The following is a 16,803-nucleotide window of genomic DNA, read 5'->3' on the forward strand; positions in this document are numbered from 1 at the left end:
TTTCCTGATACTTTTTTCTCTGAAACTCCAGATTGCCTTACCCCTCCCTCCCGCTTTCTTCCTGTCATCACAGTCATTGCAGCCGTAGCGAGAACGTTTATTGAGTATTAGGTACTTAAAGGATTTAGAGGTGATATAAGGGTCCCAAACTGTTTTACCCCTAATTTATAGATGTCAAAACTGAGGCTCGTAGAGGTCAAATTAGCTTCCCCAAAGTCTCGGGTTGCTTGGATTAGAACCCATGCATGTCTGGCTCTAAAACCCACAACTGTGTTCATGATATTCCTGTTGTTTTCTCTTGCTCACCCAAGCTCAGAGAAGCACCATACTTTCCAGCCTCTGATCTTGCTTCTAGACTTGAAAATATTGCTGAATAAAGTTGCAAAGCTGGATTCACTTTTTTTTTTCAAAAAGCTCCTTTTTAGGGAATAATTTCAAACTTACAAAAAAGTTGCAAGACTAGTACAGAGAACTCTAGAACACTGATTGTTAACATTTTGCTACATTGTCTGTTTGTATACATATTATTTTTTCTGAACTCTTCGGTTAGAGTAAGTTGCTAACATGCCCCCTCCTTATCGTGCTTGAAGACCCACTGAAGCAGGCTCAGCCTTGTATCTTATGAGAAGGTTAAGGCTGCCCAGGATGAGTTCTGCCTCCAACCTAGTGCTGGCTTTCTCTCCCCCAGCCTCTGGGGCTGAGAGCCCTGTTCCAAGGAGGGACAGACACTCAGAGCTTCTCACTTATGAGCTCCGTAACTCTGCCTGAGTCCTTTAAATTAAACTCAGATCCTAAAACACATTCCCTGCCTTCCTGGAAATTGGTTCTCTCTAGCACCTAAAAAACAGATTCTCTTCTATGGCAAGGTAACATGAGAGCAAGTAAAAAGGGGCTTCCCGAATGTTCCTACCTATTCTGAGAAGAAGGGGGAAAGGCCGTTCCCGCAGCTTGTTATCCGGAGCTGCAGGTAAACCGTTCTGCCACTGCTTGCTCATGTCTGTCTGCGGGACGGTTATCAACGCCAGTAACCTTTTCTCCAGCAACTGCCCCAGATAAAATGCTTTTATTATTATTAATACTTTTGTTTTTACTTCCTCTGGTATAAACCAGCCCTGTGGGTGGAAAACGACATTTTTGAAAGTGGAAACAGAAGGAGAAATGTCCTGTCTGTTCAGGGTGTGGGGTGGAGGGGAAGGTGCAATTTCCCTTATCGGATGGGCTGGTTAAAAGCAGGATTTTTAGAGTCTATTCACGAGTAAAATGTATTGATTTACCCATTATGCTGAAAATTAGCTTATGTATCTATTCGTCAAGTATAATTCCTAGCATTTTTAAGAGCTAGAAAATCAGAACGGCTTTTCCAAAATGCACATCATAGTTGAAGACAGGGTTTAAAAAAATGCCCCAGGGAAACAATTCAAAGGTCAAGATGAGTGGATAAACAAAAATGTGGTATATACCGACCACGGAATATTATTCGGCCTTAAAAAGGAAGGAAATCCTGCCCCGCTGCAACATGGATGAACTTTGAAGACATACTGAATTAAATGAGACACAAAAGGACAGATATTACATGATTGCACATATATGAGCTACCTGGAATAATCAAATTCACAGAGACAGAAAGTAGAATCTTGGTGACCAGGGGTTGGGGGAGGAGGGAAGGGGGAGTTATTATCCAGCGGGTACAGCGTTTCTGTCTGGGACGATGAAAAAGTTCTGGAAATGGATGATGGTGATGGTTGCAAGACAGTGTGAATGTACTTAATGCCACTCAGCTGTACACTTACAAATGGTTAAAACGGTAAATTTTATGTTATGTACATTTTGCCGTAATAAAAAAGTCTTAAATGCCGCGGTTGCCATATATGTGCGTGTGTATACACATATGTGTGTATGTGGGTAAGTGTTACCCAATTAGTCTCTCACTTATTGATGTTCCATTTGATGTAAGAGTTCGATGCCAACTGGAGCTTAGGGTGTCATCCTTTTTTATTTCTTGAAGTTTTCATTTGTCACCATTGCAACAACCTCATTTTCCCCTCCTGAGCCTGCGGGAAGTGGCATTTTGCAGAATTCTAAATTTCCCGATGGAAAGTAATGGCATGGTGATGAGTGAGCGCTCTGCGCCCACAGGCCACCACGCGGGGGCAGGACAACGCGGACGTGAAGGCAGTGGGCACTGGACAGGTCCCCCTGCAGAATCCTGCAAGGACCTGGTGACAGCCACCTGTCTGTGGCATGTGCCACCAAGAGGATCTGCGTGGAGGTGCTTGCTAGGTCCGGGATAAAGCTGCCTTTGACTAGTGTGTCTGACCTCTGCCATGTTCTTCTTGACCTGTTCCTTTTTTACTTTGTTCTCCATTGTTCTTTAGGTTAAGGAAGTTAGTGTTGAAAGAAGTGAAGAGTTCTCCCCAGCCCGCCAGACTTCACAGAGGGTGAGGGCCTTGTTCTGGTGTTTACTGGATTCGAATCCTTAGTGTTTCTTATCTGGTTCACGTTTCAGTAAGTGCTTTCCAGAAATCAAAACATGGAAATCTACATATTTACAACAGGAGCTGTACTGGGCTTTTAAGAAAACCCCGCTGGAAATGAGAAAGTTCCTCCTTCCTGCTCGGGGATGGATCTTAATATCGTGCTTGTCAAATCCAGACCTTATCTAAGTCCCCAAAGACCAGCTTTATAATGGCCGAGAGAGGTTTCCTCTGTACATATCTTTGTCTGAGATCAAAAGGGAAGTCCTGCTTCCTTAAACATCGGGTTGTATTTTTCTTAGGATGAGTGAGTAGGGAATATATTCAGGAGTCCTATGGAAGTCTCTGCTGCTGGTAAGGTTTGCGTGTCTGGAAGAAATGTTGCAAAATAATTAGCTGAGAAAGATCCTGCTTTGAATTTTGAATGATACATGTGTCCTCACAGTTGTTATTAACTTTATAGGATGTCAGAGCTGTGGATCAAATTCCATGTTCCCTTATTCTAATTCTCTGTCCAAAGAGTAATGTAAAACCAAAGTAGATGATTATAGTTATATTATTTATGTCATATAAATGATGATTTAGCTATCTATCTACATACATATAAAAATGACATAAATGAATAGTGGACAGTCACTGCTATTCACTCTTGCCACAAACAGTTGAATATCTTCTGTGTCTAGCCACTGGATCTTTATAAGGGATTTCTTTATCTCGACCAATCTTATTGGATTACAGATCTTAGAATTTTAGAGATTTTGGTGGCTTTAGACTACTACTGTATTTTTCCAAACTGCAAGAGGGTTTCGGTCTAGGTCCAGCTACTTCTTGCACAAAAATCCAATTATTGAGACAACAAGGATTGCCAAGGAAGAAACGAATTTTTAATAAGACAGATGGCTTACCAGGAGAATGAGAGAAGTTTCCTCCAATCAGTCTCTGACTAAGGGATACCAGGGGCTTTGGAAGGAGAGGCCACGTGCTTTGGGGCAGTCCTGGCGTATCTCAGAAGGGGTACATGCATTGGGGGCCAGTTTGTGGGGGGAGGTGAGTCTTGGTGGCAGGAAGTCTTCCCTGGGGCATTCAGAATCTCAATTCCTTTGTCTCGTAGAAAATCCATCTTTTCAGGCCAGATTTGGTGGCTCACACACCCTTAATCCTAGCACTTTGGCCAAGGCTGAAGGATCACTTGAGGCCCGAAGTTTGTTCTGGGAAACAACTCAAAGGGTCAAGTAGTTGGTTAAGGGAGAAGACTATAAAAATCATACAAACGTTCATGGAACTAGTTACATTTATTGTTTCAGATGAGGAAACCGAGGCCTAGAGAACCTAAGTGACTTGTCCACAACTTAGAATCTAGAACTTGCGTATGTCTCTACCTGTACATTTTCCCCTTCGCATCCTTCACTAATTGCTTAGGAGCAAAATTACGCAGTTATACATTTTATCTAAAACATGCAAATATTAACTGTCTTAGCAGACACCAAACATTTAATCATTTTGCTGCTCTCCAACCTAAGGAAAGCTCTGACGGATGTCCTGTCTTTCAAAGGCACTCATTGCAAGCTTGAGTCCTTGCTGCCCGGTCCTCTTAGCAAGTTTCCTTAGAAGCACACACTTAACATCTCCTTGATCTTGGGGGTGTGTTTCAAAAAGCAAAAGCCACCCGAGGGCGTCTTCTCTCGCCACCAGGTGGCACGGTTGCGAATCCGGAATGGGGAAGGGATGAGTTTGGTGAGGGTTCTCCTCCAAGGAAGCTCCCAGCTGGACCATGCTCAGGAATCCGAGTAGGGCAATGCCGTATAGCAGAGAGTGAGGTCTGTCTCTTTTGCCCAGGGATCACAAAAATAGCTAGAAAAGCAGAGGAGGCAAATTCCGAAGGAAAGGCAGGATCAGCACAGGTAATTTATTAGTGCTGAGTCTGTCTATGTGGTTAAGGCAGAAAACAGAGGGGCTGACTTGGCGCTGAGGAGGGAACTGCTCTCAGGAGCAGAGGCAGGAAGGGCCCAAACCGCAGGTGAATCCCCCTGGTCGGAAAGGCCGCACGGAGGGGGCGGGTGGCAGGTGCGGGGGGTGCGGAGGTGCAGCCTGACCCAAGGAGGGCACCTTGGCTTGCGGTGGGCATCCCTGTCTAGCATGGGGACCTGGGAACCACTCTCCCTCGAATGTCCTTAGGAAGGTGGGACCCACGTGCCGAACCTCAGGCTCCTCCGTGCCCCAGATAATTTCCTGAAAAGAGCCAGTCCAAAGAAAGAGGGCCTAAAAACAGTGTTTTTGCCCTGCCTTCGGATCCCTCAAGCCCCAGATGGGCGTCTGCCCCTTAGAGCCACACGCGTCCACCCCTGAGGCCAGCAGCAGAGCTGCCCGGGAGCCTTAGGCAGGTCAGCCTGGGAGCCCTTCTGGTCACTCCTCGATGTCCCCGCGGGGGAACATCGGGGGAATCGGGGGATTCCTTCTGTCTTTATTGCCACCTGCCTCTGTGGATACTCATCTGCCTACTTTTCATTCTGAGCCCTCTGGAGCACCCTGTGGCTTCCACGCCACCATGAGCTACTGTCCCCCACCCTCATGAGCTCCGAGGACCCTCCTTCACCTCCTTCTCCGCAAGAACACCCCCCGACCTCTGAGGGGGTCGCTCCCAGCAGCACGTGCAGCCCGAGGCTCCCTGCTCCCACATCCGACTTCTGCAGCGCCAGCAGGAGGGCCCTACGCCTAGAGACGCTGGTCTGACGGCCCTGGGCAGGGCCAGGATGCCGGAGCTTTCATTTCCAAGCTCTGGTGGTGACACTGGTGTGCAGCCAGGGTTGCGAGTGAGTGGTGTGAGTTACGTGACTGTCCCCCCTCACTGCTGTTGGTGGCCAGTCCTGTGCCCTGAAGACTTGGGGGCCGGTACCTGTGCTCTTCTGCTCTCCACCTGCTGCCGCGTCCTCAGAGATCCTGGTGTCCGTCTAGAAGGCCCCCTGCACCGTCTGGCCCGGAGTGACTGGTTCTCCTTTGCCAGTCGATTCACTGTGGTCTCTACCCGACCTCAGCCACCTTGGGCCTCGTCGTTTCCCTCTCGGCCTTCTGTTCTTTGTACTGGCCACTCCCTCCCCGGGTGACTTCATGGACACCCCTGGTCACTACCCGGCCCTGTGTGCGGGTAAGACTTCAGAGCGTGTCTGCGGCCTGCCCCCCTCCCCGCCGCCTCCCTCCCAGTCTCCAGGACCTTGAGCTGCTGCCTGCTGGTCCACAAGCCTCTACATCTGTTTTCACTCCCCCAGCCTGTTGGCCCCCCATGTCCCCATCACGGAAGAGGAACAGGGCTGTCCTCCTCCCTCTTACTTCCTTGCTGCCCAGGTCCGTCCAACCCCGAGGCTCACTGCCTTGGTAATACCCCCTTCTCCTCTCCGTCCCCACCAGCTCTGGCCGATGTTGTCACTCTCGTCTGGATCCCTAGTTGTCTCCTGGCCGACCCTGTCTCCAGGCCTGTTCCCCTGAGCACTGCTCTTTCCTGATCCCAGAGGAGGTCCCCAAAACATACGTCAGTACCTCCACATCGGGGCAGGCTCACCCCCTCACCATGGCGGAGGGGGCCCCACAGCCGTCCCTGTCTGGCCCCACACCTGCAGCAATTCTGAATGATTTTGTGACTCCCAAGCACTCACTTCACTAGTTCTGTGATATTTGCTCTTGTATGTCTCCCCGTCCTCCCCGCCCCAAGTAATATTCCCTTGTCCTCTTGTGCCCCTCAGCCTGGCCACACACCTCTCCATTTTGAGCTCTAGGAATCCTTTTCTGAGCCGGCTTCCCCTCGCCCACCCCCTGGTTTCCCAGCTCAGTTCTCTGCCATCCGCCATCTGCTGCCCCGTGTCACCTACACTCGCTGCCTGCGGTAATTACCTGTGTGCGTCTGTCTCCCCCGCTGGGCCAGGAGCCCCTTCTCCGTACTCCCAGCCCCCAGCCCCACCCAGGCCAACGGCAGGAGCTCAGCTCCCATTGCGTCAATGAAGACGCTTTTCAGAAGCGCTTGCTTTGGTACTGACCCAGCCTTGTTTGCCATTAATTACTGAAGCTCCCGCTTTAGCGTTATTTCTCCGTCCTGTGAGTCCCTTGTGTCAATTAGTTCATTATCTTTAGACCAACCTTGAAATATGCTTAAGGAGCTGGAGCTGCTTTTTAAGAAACTACTTCAGTGAAGTCTTTGTTATTTTGTGATTTTTTTTTTAAGCCCACTTTCAAATGGCTGATCATTTTAAAAATCATATATTGCTATTGCTTGAAGCCTGCGTAATTACTAAATATCCTGTACCTGATCTAGCACTGAGAGCTGGCATGCAGATAGGAGCTGTGATTTTTAAAAGCTAAACAAAGATCTGCATTGTCCAAAGGAATTGATTTTTCAGGCCCAGACACAGGAGTATTACAGTCAAAGACAGTGAGGAGTTGATGTCAAACAGTTATTATTTACTTCATGTCTAAACCTGAGTAGATTTTAGTGAGTTCTACCCAGATAAGTACTTTAATCTCTGTATTGCTGGATTAAAGGTATATCTGAACTCTCTTACCCAGCAAATTCTTTGGAAAGAGAACGTGTGATCCACTCAGAGTGTTCTCGAACTTGTCCAGGGAGCTCCTTTTAGAGGCTGGAGGTATTTAGGGTTTGGGTGGGGTATTTGGGCGTATGTAGTTGTAGGGTAGTTTGCTTTCTTTCAAAGCTCATGTTTTTCCCCCTGAAAAAATGCACTTGATTTTACCTTCTGGTTTATCATGTGTAAAACAATATAAAAGAGTGTTTAAAATTATTTGTCACTGAATGAAAACGACCTTCAAGAAGACTCACAAGCAAGTACCCTAGATGGGACAAGCGCTGCTCTGTAGGGCAATGTCCCAAATTATTTAACCATTCTGCATTTTTCTTCCCCTTTCTGCCCCTACACATTTCCTATACTGTGGTCTTCCCTTCCCTGTGCACTTATTGAGCACATTCTGTATTCCTGGCACTCTGAGGCAGCGGGGCTATGGAGGTAGATAGAGACCTTGCTTTGGATTCGGAGAGCTTGCGCTTTGGAGGGTGCAGCCGGACGTCCTCATAGGACTGGGTTTTCCTGAAACGCTACACCTTCGGACTTTGAGAACTTTGCCTTTGCCTCTCCTTTCCTTGAATACACAGACAAACACGCACACGTGCAAACACACATATGGAGTCTTCCTGGCCCGGCTCTTTCCCCTGGAGCCTCTCGTGGTCCTTCCAGGTGGCATGATACCTGCTTCCTTTGAGTCCTGTGGCGTGTTCATCACCTGTCAATTTTGGTTTCATTTGCGTTGTGTCTGTCTCCTACACAGGGCTGAGTTTCCCATCAACATCTAGTTCTAGTGATGTAGTAGGTGCATGTTGAAAGGAAAGACTTTAACGATGACGGTGCCATGGCATTACCACAATAGAACGTGGACAGTTGTGGAAGTCTCCATTGCATGGCCTCCTTCAGTTTGTGTGGGTGACCCGGAGTGGATGTAGTCCCCCTGCTACTGGGCAAGAGCATATTTGAGGACTTACGTGGTTTTCACTGAGCTCATACTCCCCCTCCCCCAGCTTCGTTCTATTTCCAGTGTATCTCTTTGTTGCCAAAGCCTCTCGGGTGTTGTGGGCGATTACTAGGATCCTTCCATCTTGGTTTTTATCCAGTTTATTCCTATGGGGATATAAAAGTATGTCAGAAACAGTTGTGATATACAAATCATTAGCTTTTTAATTACGAACTGTGGTTAAACAGAATGTGAAGCGAAGAGCAGTTGAACTACAACGCAGAGGCTTTGCCTTAGTCCGAGTTCTTCCTGCTCTACTTCCCCAAAACGAGAATAGGCCGCTCAGCGTGGGTTTTCTTCCCCGCCGTCATTTTGCCTGGTTCCTTATATTTGTGTCCAAAGGAGGAAAGGTTTTGAAATGACTTCCTTACTTTTAACCCCAGCTATAAATCCCGTCGGTGCAGCTTTAGACATGTGTGAAGGGGGTGAAGGCCTTGCAATCGTGGAGGACGTGGGCCAGGCCCTGCAGGTGTGTGAGAAGCACCCCTGTGCGCAGCCAACAGGTTGGTCCTGCTGACATAGGTCGTTGAGTCCAGAACTGCAGACTGGACACCTTCCAATTAGTCTGCTAATTGACACATTGTAAAAAACACAGGTATGCCTTGAATATTTTATTTTCACTTAAAAATTGGAAGATAGACAGTTGCATATCTTTTGGATGGAGGACCAAGTGTTTTCTATGAGGTTTGGTTGACCAGTGGGCGTTCTCAGGAGAGTTCTGAGCTGCCATCCTTCCCATACACCACACCCGCAATGCAAGAAGTTTCTGATTCCAGTGTCCTTAACTGGAGTACTTGTGAAGCAATCCAAATGCAGAATTCCCTAAGTTTTGAGGGATTGGAGGTCCTCCCCCAATCTGCTGCTAATCTACCACTATTTACCCAAGTTCAGTTCAACAGTAGACTTTTAAAGTCTGGGCCACCGTTATAAAGCCTTTCTCAGCTATCAAAGAATCAGCAGCTCTCCTCCCATACACACATGTTCATTTTTCATTAATTTTCACAACATGTCTTTTGCACATGTAATTTATACGTAATAAAATATCAAGTATAGCACCCATAAGTAGGTTTAAGAATAAAACCAGATGATTCGGATGCAGTGAGTAGAAGAGCAAAGATACACTAGAAAGAGGCTAAGTGTCTTGGGGATTACAAGTGCCCTGGGTAGCAGTCAGTGTGGTTTAAAACAAGAGGTTCTACCTCGTTCAGCTCGGAGAGTTGGAAGAGCTTCCACTGTCAGGGCCCGATGCGTGTAAGGTAGCATGAGAGATGGGGAGAAGCTGTGGGTCGTGCCTTCAAGCACGACTGTAGGGAACAACTACAATAATGACAACAATTAGTTTTTGTAATGAAGCGATTTAAGGCAACATTGAATGGCTCGCAGAGGCTAATACTAGAGGTCTCCACGGTTGGATGAGAGCATGCTGGGGTGGCTACAGGGGGTTTAGGCTTTCGCTGGGCCTTGAAGAATTGTTGAGTTTGTTTTTTTTTTAATTGTAGTTTTTAAGAAAAATTGTTTGAAAATATATATAACATAAAATATACCATTTTAAGTGTCCAATTGTGTGGCAGTAAGTATGATATCTTCCTAATGTTGTGCAACCATCACCACTATCCATTTCCAGAACTTTTTCATCATCCCAAACAGAAACTCCACTCATTAAACAATAACTCTCCATGCCTTCCTCCCCCAGCGCTCGGTAACCTGTTCTGCTTTCTGTCTCTGTGAATGCACCTTCTCTAGGTACTTCATGTACGTGAAATCATGCAGTATTCTTTTGTGTCTGGCTCATTTGACCTACCATACTGTTTTCAAGGCCCATGTGTGCTGTAGCGTGTATCAGCATTTCACTCCTTTTTGTGGCTCAGTTATATTCCACTGTGTGTCTATCCTACGTGTCGTTTATCCGTTCATCTGTTGACGGCCACACGCAGGTTGTTTCCGCCATTTGCCTATCGTGAACTATAGTACCGTGAACATTGGTGTGTGAGTATCTGAGTCCCTGCTTTCAATTCTTTTGGGTACGGTTGAACTTCGTACTGGTGATGGGGAGACATCACAAGTGCCTAGAGAGGTTAGAAGTAGAGGGGACGTTGGCATTTCTTTTATTTTGAACTATCACTAAAATCTTGCATGGTTGACTATAAGTCCCCCCCTCTTCCTCCCTCATTTCTGCTCTTGTGAGAGCAAGGACTGTCTTCTAGCTCAGCACTTAGCAGGGCACCTGGGATTAGTATTTACTGAATAATTCCTGGAGTTCCCAGCTCCTAGCTTAGAGCCATTATAGTACTAGTTGGTCCCTAGAGTGGTGGGTTTTGCCATCTCTCTCTTTTTTTTTTTTTTTTTTTGGCTCATTATTTAACACGTGTTCAGGGAACAGAAAACAACTCTTAACATTAGCCTTAGCCAAACATAATTAGGGACATACATTTGCTAATGCAAAAAGTCCTGGTATAGATAAAACACAACTCAACAAAAATTTGTTGAGAACTTGCTATCTACCAGACGTATTTCAAAATGCAATTTCAGAGCAATTCCAAAGCTTAGGAGGAATACCTTTTTGAAAGGCATTACTTTAATATGAATCTGTACTCTTTTTTTAAAAAAAATCATGCATCTTTACTTTTCTTATTGTGAGGCTATTATAACAATATTCAAGATAGCTTAGAAAAAAGAGAATAAGCACCACCCACAGTCTCACCCTAATAAAAGCTCTATTTTCATTTTATAAGGTGAGTTTGAGGGTCGAACTTATAAATCATTTATCTTGAAAATAAAACCCCAAATACTTGTGGTGATGACTATTTTAAAAATTTATTTTGTAAAATTCTAGAAGTACAGCATAAATTAATGATCTCCAATTTAGAAGCCCCTTTTAATTTTGGAGACATCCGTAGCTGTTTTAATTAATGAATTAAGCCACATTTTTCTTGGTAGAGCAGCAGAATTGACCTAGGTCATCTTTTGGGGATAGGGCATGGACTGTTGACATCTGTTATAGGGACCGGGTGTTTAGGAGCCTGTTTTCTCTTCAATCTTTTATATGTTCAGGGATTGAAGGGCATGTCTTTATGACTGTGATAGGTGGAGAAGTATTATTTAGGAGCCTTACCCAAGGGCTCTTAAGACCTTGGAGTGGGTGTCTAGACATAGAACACTACTGAGCATCAGTACAAGCCTAGTGGTGACGGGGCTGACCGTGTTGGCGGGACTTTGTGAGGACGGGTTGTCATGACCTGGCGTGGGTGGGGTAGGGAGCAGCCTCCATGAGGGGACTGGCCTGCAGCCAGGCTTTCCCCATGACAAGGAGGCGACTGGTGCAGTAGGTGTGTCCTAGGAACACAGGCTGAAAGGTGGACACGGCAGGGGTTGAAGAATGTCCTCAGCATCCTCAGTCAGTTGTCCAGAGAAGAGGCGGGTTGGGTCTGAGGAAGGCAGCTAGAAATGAATCCCATGAAAGTGCTTTTCAAGTCACACGTGACGTCACTGTTAGCTGCCGCCGCCTCTGTTATGGTTTTCGAGGCTGGGGGTGGGGATGGCAAAAACGGTGGTGTTTTCAGTTGATGGACCTTGGGGTTGTGAGGTGGGCTGAGTGGGCAGGGGTGGAGGCTGGCGGGGAGACTCTTAGGACGGGCTGTTATCTCCATGAGGTGGTGGTCGGCTGCCCGGGGAGGGCAGCAGGATGGAAAGGGAGGTGAGGATGCGTGGGGGAGGCCCCGAGGGAAGGTGGCTGGAACGTGTGGGTGCAGAGGGACAAGTCGGGCGGGACCCCGTGTGGGAGGCGGTGGGAGCTGTTCCCAAACGTAGGAGGTGGGTGAGTCTGGACTGATGTGGAGGAGTGACAACAAGTTCTGCTTCTAGAAAGACTGCGTCTTAGCATTGATTATGTGTCTTCCACGTGTCTCAGCACGGCGCTAAGTGCTTTGCACCGCAGCCTTTTAAAGCAGGTGCTATTACAATACTAGCCCCACTTTGCAAGTGAGGAAACCGAGGCAGAGTTGAGAAGTAACTTGCCCAAGGGTCACACGCTTCGTAAGTGGCAGAGCCAGGATCCAGGCCTTTCCATAGCATTCCGTTCTGTCCCTGTCCGCAGACTCCCCTTCCATGTTCTCATGTGAGTAGGGCTCCTGTTTTCTTTCCTTCCAGCCTCCTTTGGCTCCAGATTTATTTTCGTGTCCTGTACTGCCGTGGCCATCCAAGGAGAGGTCCGCAGTCGCAGCCGGTGACCCCGGAGCGCAGGGCCATTCCCACTCGACTGAAATTGCGCTCTTGGATTTCCAGCGATCTCTTTGTAACTGAGTTGGGGGACTTTTGTTCATTCCCTGTGACCTTGCTGTGGCATCTGCCCTGAGAACCACCACCCTATCTTTGAAGGTTTCTACTGCATTGATTGCCGTCTTCACCACTTTAACCTCTCTCCCCTTTCTTTCTGCTGGTTCTTTTTCCTACGTCTCTCATTATTCTTTCCCACTTTCTCTTGGTTGGAAGAGTTGAGTTGGAGATTGGTGGATCTTAAAGTCTGCTGATTAAAAAAATTAAAAAAAAATGGTGCTTTGTTGGTTCCTGCTTTTTTCCATAACCCTTTCCTCTGATGACCTGATCCTGGTTTTTAACTTCTCCAGTCATCACTGTACCCCGAGCATGAACTTCAGGTCGTAAGCAACCTACTGCTGAGAAGTCTGTGCGCCGACCAGGTAGCACCTGTGAGCAGGTCCCTCCTCCCTGTCCCACCCCCTCTGAGCACGTCCCTGTCCTCCGCCCCCAGCCATCCTGGCCTTGGGTGGCTCACACTCTCGGCCTTTGTACCCCTGCTCTCTGCCTCCCACCAGCCCCTCTCTTCACCTGGCTGGCATGGCGTTGGCTCCTTCTTAAGAACTCAGGTCAGTCCTTGTCTCCAGCCTCATATGTGTGTGGAAGGTGGCACAAATCACAAATCCAGTGTGCATGCACCGTGTCCCCCGTGACCCTACAGAGGTGACACAAAGCCCCCAGGGAATCCTGACATCTTATTGCCCTCCCCCCACCCCACCCAGGGACCCTTCCTTCTACCCCCAACTCAAGCTGTCCCCAAGTCAACCTTTTGCTTTCTCATCCCACTGTACCCTGTAACCATTCACGTGTTCTTTCTCCGACAATCTGCTGCATCTCTTCCTCTTTATTCGCCATCCTTCCTGTAGGTTCTCGTTACTTCTGCCTGTAGACCAGCGCTTTTCACTCATTTCCTTGGATCTGGTTGATTCTCTGGTATCTCACTGTGCATGCCACTTTTCTGCTGAAAATCTACAGTGAGTGTACGCAGTCCCTGAGGTACATCCCAGACGTTTAGTCTCACCCCCACCTTCTCCACAAGGAGCATGTTTTCCAGCCGGGTTGGTTTCTGTACCACTCCAAAGGCCTCATCTTGACCTCAGTGCCAGCCCTTTCTTCACGCTTCTTCCTTCTCCTCCTTCTCCTTTGCCTTTTCTGATATGGTCAAGGTCCAGCCCACCTCTTTTCTTCAGCTCGACACCATGTCCTGTAGCTATGTTTCATGTCAGCAGTTGTTCTTTAAGTCCTGAAGTATGTGTAAGGACCACGTGTAATACCCACGTGGACTTTTTCCCAGCACCTAACATGATGCTTTTGTTGATCATAATTAATGAACAGATATTTGGATACATGGATGCACGTGTGAATGAATGAATTGGCCGCTGTAAATGTTCTAAGGTTCAAGTTTCATATTCAGAGTCTAAAAGTTTGCACCTTTATAAACTAGATAAACTGGTTTCCTGTCTAGAAAACCTACCTAGGTGTTAGGTTGATCGGGTTGAAACCCAGCATGGGCCAGAAAATATCTCGTGGTCTCTGATCTTTAAAATGGGATTGTCGTTTTCTGCCTTACTGTTTGGAGATTTGTGAATAGTTCTCCTTTTGATGAACACTGCCATGTAAGGAGAATTACATAGAAATAACTGAATTCACTAAGCTTAAGAAAAAGACAAGCTATGTCATGGTCATGTACATTCTGCCAAAAGAGTGACAGGCCAACAGTTTTTTTTTTTTTCCGTAGTGTGAAATTTTGTGTCTGTTGTTTCTAAGCCAAGCATCGCATGCCCATGCCATGACGATGGCCCACATTTAGAGTGGACACTTGACCTACTTGTATGTTTAACCCAAAGAAGGCCGTGGCGTCCAGCGTCCTGGCTTAGACACCAAATGTGACCCTTAGGATTAATTGAGGGTTGCAGAAAATAACTTAATTTTCTGGATGAACTTAAGAAACTTTAGACAGAGCTCTCTTTCCAGCCATAAATAGCAGGGCAGCTTTGTCCTATTTTTATTGTAGAGTACACAGAAGATGGAACTCAGCATTGGAAGAAATGCTTTATTTCGCCAAGGAAGAAGCTCCTACTCAACATGATTCTTGTTTTTCTTGGCAGGCTCTTCTCAACCATCTGTGAGTCCAGGGGAGCCGTCTCCACCATCCATCCATCCAGCAAAATCAGAGTTAATAGTCACCGTTGGCAACGAGATTAGGCTGTTATGCACCGATCCGGGCTTTGTCAAATGGACTTTTGAGATCCTGGGTGAAATGAGTGAGAATGAGCATAATGAATGGATCACAGAAAACGCAGAGGCCACCAACACGGGCAAATACACGTGCACCAACGAAGCAGGCTTAAGCAGTTCCATTTATGTGTTTGTTCGAGGTACATTCTTGGCTTTCTGTGTTGCTATGCTTTAGAAAACTTAATACCCTGTTCTTAATTTTGGATGAAATGTGGATGACTGAGCCATAGTTAAAATAGTACTGGCTAGGTCTAGAAAGCCTAAAACACATGTTTCTTTGCCGGTTTCCCCATCTTTTGATACAGAGTGGCTTTGGGGATGGCCGCAGCTGGAGGTCTGCGAGACTGTGATGCCCTTCCTGATGAGATTACAGTAGGTTTAGCCCATTTGTGCTGGTCCTCTGAGTAAACCCTTAGAATCAATGAGGCCCTTTGGGAAAGCTGCATTTTAATGCCTTAAGATACTAGATACTCCCACTTAGTAAAAACACTTCTGGGAACCAAAGGCCTCTAAAGCCCTAACCAGACCGACACTTCAAAGGATTTGGCTCACTCTTAGGGAGTAAATTCCAGAAAAATTATGTGGTCAGCTAAGCATCACATGTCTGTCATAGGTCCTTTGTAGAGCTGATTCATCTCAAAAACTGTGACCTCTTAGAAACAAAAGAAAAAGAAATATGATAGTTGGATTTCTATACTTATTTCCTATGACAAATTCAGTGATTTGTCTGTGTTTGAGCTTTTCATAGCTTTGTCAAGAGGAGGTGTGCTGGGTTGAGGTGTATCTTTTGGTTGATGTAATATCTGAGTTACTGACAGCTTAAGGGATATGCCCAAGTTACAGGAGGAGAGGTAGAGTCCCAGTTTCTAGTCCTGACTATCCCTGGACTGGGGCTGTCCTTGAAACAGGCCGGAGGTAAAAGGCCTTATCCGTGGTATTGTGAACAAATAATAGATGCATTTATCCTAGATTGGAGATCTGAGCTACCTCAAGAGTCTCGGTTTCCTCACTGCAGTATTTGGATAAGATTATCTGCTCTGTCTTCCTTACATGATTGTTGTCAGGGAGCCAGGACTGAACGAATTCTAACATGCTCTATCAAGGGTTAATAAAGCCAACTCACATGTTTGCTATAAAGAAGGTTACACAGAATTGACCATGCCTCTCAGCTTGCTTCATCAGTTGTCCTTCCCTAAACGGACACACTCACAAACTGCGGCTTCATTTCAGGGTACAGTTCTGTAATTGTTGAGCTAACCCCACGTGCTCCTCTTTGACATTGAAGAAGGTGTTCTGCGATTTCCAGGTGGTGATACCGTGTCGTGACAACTGAAGAAATAAAGGAAAACTGCCAAATTAGCCAAATCAAATCACTCTAACTGAGCTCACAAACTTCCTTTATAGGGAAAGTCGTCTTGGGTAACTTGGAACTATCCTCAGTTATTACTGACTCAAGATGTTGGGATACTTAAGTAATCTATGTTACAGCAGCAAAAGAAAGAGGACCACTGTTGTAGGAGCAAGTGACGGAGAAAGAGTAGGATGGAAAAATAACTAACTATGGCCTAGGACCCCGCACACACACAGTTCAGCCATTGTGAGGTGATTTATTTGCAGAATAAATTAATAAAGCTGGGAGATGTGTAATTCATTTTGGGAAACTTTTTTTCAAAATGGGTCAAAAGTAAATGACGGAACAGAAGTCTATTTCAATGATGTCAGATTCACTTTAGCAGAACGCCCGATTTCTAGATGGAAAGGACAATTGAAAAACAGATTTTAAATGTGATCTGTTGGCCTGAACACACATCTGTGTTGTCCACACACAGTAGGGGTGGCAGCACATCGCGTGTGCCGAATAGGGTTTGTCTTTGCTTGTGTGAGGCCCAATCAGCCGGAGCCACTCCCAGTCTGTCCCTGGTGTCCCGGCACAGTGATTACTAGTGTCCCCTCTCATCACAAGTGCCCTGGCTTGGCCTCATGCATTTGCCACGACATTCCTGAAACTCATAAGCTCCCCTCGTGCATTTGAAATTACTCGATTTCCGGACGTTTTATTTACACATTTCTTTCGAAGAATATGAATAGAGTGAGGCTCACGTGTTATTTGTTCTGAGTGGCCTGGCAAGAGTCTTCTAGATTCTCTTCAGAAGCTTAACCTCTGGAGACTAGAAACTGGGCAGGGTCCCACAGGAACCATCAGACTGGCCTATTC

At 46.5% G+C, this 16,803-nt stretch overlaps 1 protein-coding gene across 2 annotated transcripts in view; it reads left to right on the forward strand.

The window, feature by feature from the left end:
- KIT (v-kit Hardy-Zuckerman 4 feline sarcoma viral oncogene homolog) overlaps positions 1–16,803 on the forward strand; it is a 75,835-nt gene that overhangs the window by 18,823 nt on the left and 40,209 nt on the right. For both annotated transcript variants that reach the window (XM_012641105.1, XM_012641107.1), the window contains exon 2: positions 14,459–14,728. In XM_012641105.1, coding sequence (XP_012496559.1) covers positions 14,459–14,728 — 270 coding nt within the window. The remainder of the gene's footprint in view (positions 1–14,458; positions 14,729–16,803) is intronic.

The sequence above is a fragment of the Propithecus coquereli genome, unplaced genomic scaffold (genome assembly GCF_000956105.1).
Source record: "Propithecus coquereli isolate 6110/MARCELLA unplaced genomic scaffold, Pcoq_1.0 Scaffold162, whole genome shotgun sequence".
In the NCBI taxonomy this organism is placed as follows: domain Eukaryota; kingdom Metazoa; phylum Chordata; class Mammalia; order Primates; family Indriidae; genus Propithecus; species Propithecus coquereli.